The 3,297-nt window shown below is 37.7% G+C and overlaps 1 gene segment (V, D, J or C); it reads right to left on the bottom strand.

Annotated features, from left to right (window-relative positions):
- Positions 1–601: 601 nt before the first annotated feature.
- On the bottom strand, positions 602–1,077 carry LOC101999675. The segment is given in 2 exon segments: positions 602–924; positions 1,035–1,077. Coding segments are annotated over 2 exon segments (366 nt in total).
- Positions 1,078–3,297: the final 2,220 nt, after the last annotated feature.

The following is a 3,297-nucleotide window of genomic DNA, read 5'->3' as shown; positions in this document are numbered from 1 at the left end:
CATTTGTCATTATTAAACTTGGTATTTCAATATTCATTTTGCTCATTAACAAATTCCTATAACAAGTAGGAAATGTCAGTAGCAGTTGTGTTACAAATACTCTGTAGCCATGTAGAAGGTTTGAAGATGTGAACTCACCTGTTCACATGTGAACTACCACACTACCTCATAAATGTCTTTACATTGTACTTTTTAGCTACTTGGAGTTAAAAGACAGGGCATGAGAGAATAAAGACTTTTTATAATGAATATACATTCCTGTGAACTTTGGTGAGTAACAATGAGAACTTTAAACCCATTTCTCTAACTTTATAGAAGAATGTTCTCACCAGCTCAGCTCTGTACACATGAGATTTGATTTTACACAGTCATTAATATTACACAGGAGTGAAGTCAATACAATCCTTGCCTTTCTTCTCTTTCCTAAGGTGCTCAGGAGCTAGAACTATGATCTATCCCCTTGAGTAATAAGAAGAAAATATACAATGAGTAGGATAAGTAAGAACTTTAGAAGATCCTTTTCAAAACTATAGGCTTGCTTTGATAGCAAGAGAGGAAAATGGTTCTTGTCCTGCTTCCTCATTTCTCTGGATCACTGTGTTCACCCGTATTGTCCTGCAGTGCTATAAGATGTACCACAGAAATAGATAGATTCATCATCAGGCTGAATGTTGGAGATGCTTAAGTAACGCTGAGCCCCAGAGCCGGAGCCAGAGAAGCGATCAGGGATCCCATCTCCCTTTCCATGGTTTCCACTACTGTAAACATACATCAGATACTTAGGAGCCTTGTCTGGCTGTTGCTGGTACCAATAAATGGTGTTGGTGCTGTAGTCACTACTCAAGGTGCAGGTGAGTTTGACTGAGGCTCCCAGGGAGGCTGAGGCTGTGGGTGACTGAGTCAGCACAGGTTGGGAGAAAGACCCTGTAAAAGAGAAACAGATTATCACCTGGGGTGAGAGAAGAGAGGATAATATACCTTGTTGTCAGTTTGTTTCCCTGAACTGTCATTGGGTTCTAGATGACTCTCCTAACCTGTGCAGTGAAGGAGGAAGAAGAAAAGAGGAATCCAGGCCATGGTGCAGATACCGCTGTGCTCTGCTGAGCCAGACATGGTGTGGGTCTCTCTTATCCTTCAACATTTCTCAGAGATCTGACCAGGCCCATCTTGCAAATATGCAAATTTTCTTGGTCAAGAAAATTCTTTCTTAGGTGTTTGTGCCATCAAAAGTCTGGGTGTCTCTTCCTTCCTGAGGTCTCCCAACAGATCACAGTAACCAGCTAGAGACTCCAGATCCTTCAGTGAAACCTGTGGAACCCACTGTTCAGGTTTAGGTCTGTCATGTTTGTCACCACCATACTTCCTTAAGGCTTTGACTACTAAGCACTTTCTGATCAAGTTCAGGAGTTACCTTCTCTGAGGCTGACTCTACATCTTCTCTTTTGTTTTCTCTCCAGTGGAAACACTATATTGATCAGTGTTCATACACTATGGGTTTTGACTACCACAGGACAGAGGACATATATCAGATATCCTGTTGATTAAATATTACATTATTATCTTTAATAGTAGAAAAATTACACTTATGAAATAGCAATGAATAATTTTCTGTTTGGGTGACAACACAAAGAAGAAACTATATTAAGGCCTCAAAGTATTAGAAAATTCGAGAACCAAAGTTGTAGACATTAATTTATAAGGATCTCTTTATTCACGGGCCTTTCCTACTTATGATGAGGACAGAGAAATTTACTCCATGAGCCCCTGTTCAGAATACTTAAGAATCCAGACATAATCCCTATCCTTGATTCCTTAGCAGCCTGACTTATATAGACACACTGATGAATATTAGTGTTTAGAATGATAAATATTATACAGCATGAAACTTTTGATGCATTATAAATTAAAAAATGAACATTACATAAAAATACAAAACAAAATTATATAGAAAAAAAAGTCTGGGAAAGAACAAAGTGGGCCCATGTTTGTCCTTAAGAAAGGATTAGAGAGTATTGATAACGAATGATGATTTCTAAAGCACACATGCTACTAATTATCTAATATCACACCTACTACTTATCTAATATCACAATACTATATTTAACTGGCATGACTTTAGGAGCATGGATGATCAGAAACAGGAGTTGCTCTAAATTGGAGAAAAGAATTAATAAATCATGATAGAAGAAATAAAAGGGGTGATTTGGGGAAAGTAAGAGAATTGTCAGGACCATGTCGGTTGTTCCAGTATGCTTTAACTCATACATGGTTAAAGTAACTATGTACCTTAGTTTTCTCCGTCCAACACATATCCACCAGGCTCAGGGAATATACAGGAGAGGAGGTGGGTGCATAGAGCTTAAGAGCCAGATATGATGGATGACTCCAAGGAAACAGTATCTTCCACGCACAACAGGACTGAGTCACTTGTGAAGTCATAGAAACGATAAAAACAAGCATGTAAGATCAGCACAGGTTCAAATCAGACAAAATGTCAGAACCAAGAAACAGAAGTAACCAAATAGTCATAACCTTAGCTGGAATTTATTTGCAACCGATAACTTGGAAATGGGAAAATCAGTTATCTCCAATGAAATGTCATTGAAATATCAAACGTACTCCAGGGCGGGCATCATAGTCAGGGATAGTTAGTCAACAGTAAAGAAACTCTATGGTGTGTGTGTGTGTATATACAGTTTTTGTTTTGTTTTTTTGTCTGATTGATTTTACTTCGTCAATTCTTTTTGTTTGATTTTTCCTATTGTTGCTGTTGGTTTTTTTGTGATTTTTCTGTTTTGTTTTATTTCGTTCTGTTTTGCTTGAAAGAGAAAGAAAATGAAGTTAGATGGAAGAGAGCTGGAAGGAACAGGGAAGAGTGGGGGAAGGGAAACAATATGATCAAAATATATTGTTTGAAAAATTTAAAAAGTAAAATAATCTGAATAAAAAATATTAATAACAAAAACAATAGGAAGAAAGAAATATAAAAAAGAAAGACAGAGAAATAGAAAGAATGAAAGGAGGAAGTGAGGGAGGAAAGGAGAGAAGAAGGGAAAAAGGGAGAAAGGGAGGAAACGAAAGAAGCTAGTGTTCTGTTATCTCTGGTTGAATACATGGACAGGACTATGTACATCATATCCTACTTAGAACTTTTGAAGCAGAAGGATGCTTGAGTATATGAGACTACTTCTCAAGCCTCAATGGGAGTTGATTCCTGGAATTACCATTGTGAAAGGAATGAGTCACCTTACAAAAGTAGTTGTAGCCAGGCGATGGTGGCACACGCCTTTAATCCCA

The sequence above is a fragment of the Microtus ochrogaster genome, unplaced genomic scaffold, assembly GCF_000317375.1.
Source record: "Microtus ochrogaster isolate Prairie Vole_2 unplaced genomic scaffold, MicOch1.0 UNK43, whole genome shotgun sequence".
In the NCBI taxonomy this organism is placed as follows: Eukaryota; Metazoa; Chordata; class Mammalia; order Rodentia; family Cricetidae; genus Microtus; species Microtus ochrogaster.
The sequence above is the reverse complement of the archived record's forward strand: the minus strand, read 5'-3'. Positions and strand labels throughout refer to the sequence as shown.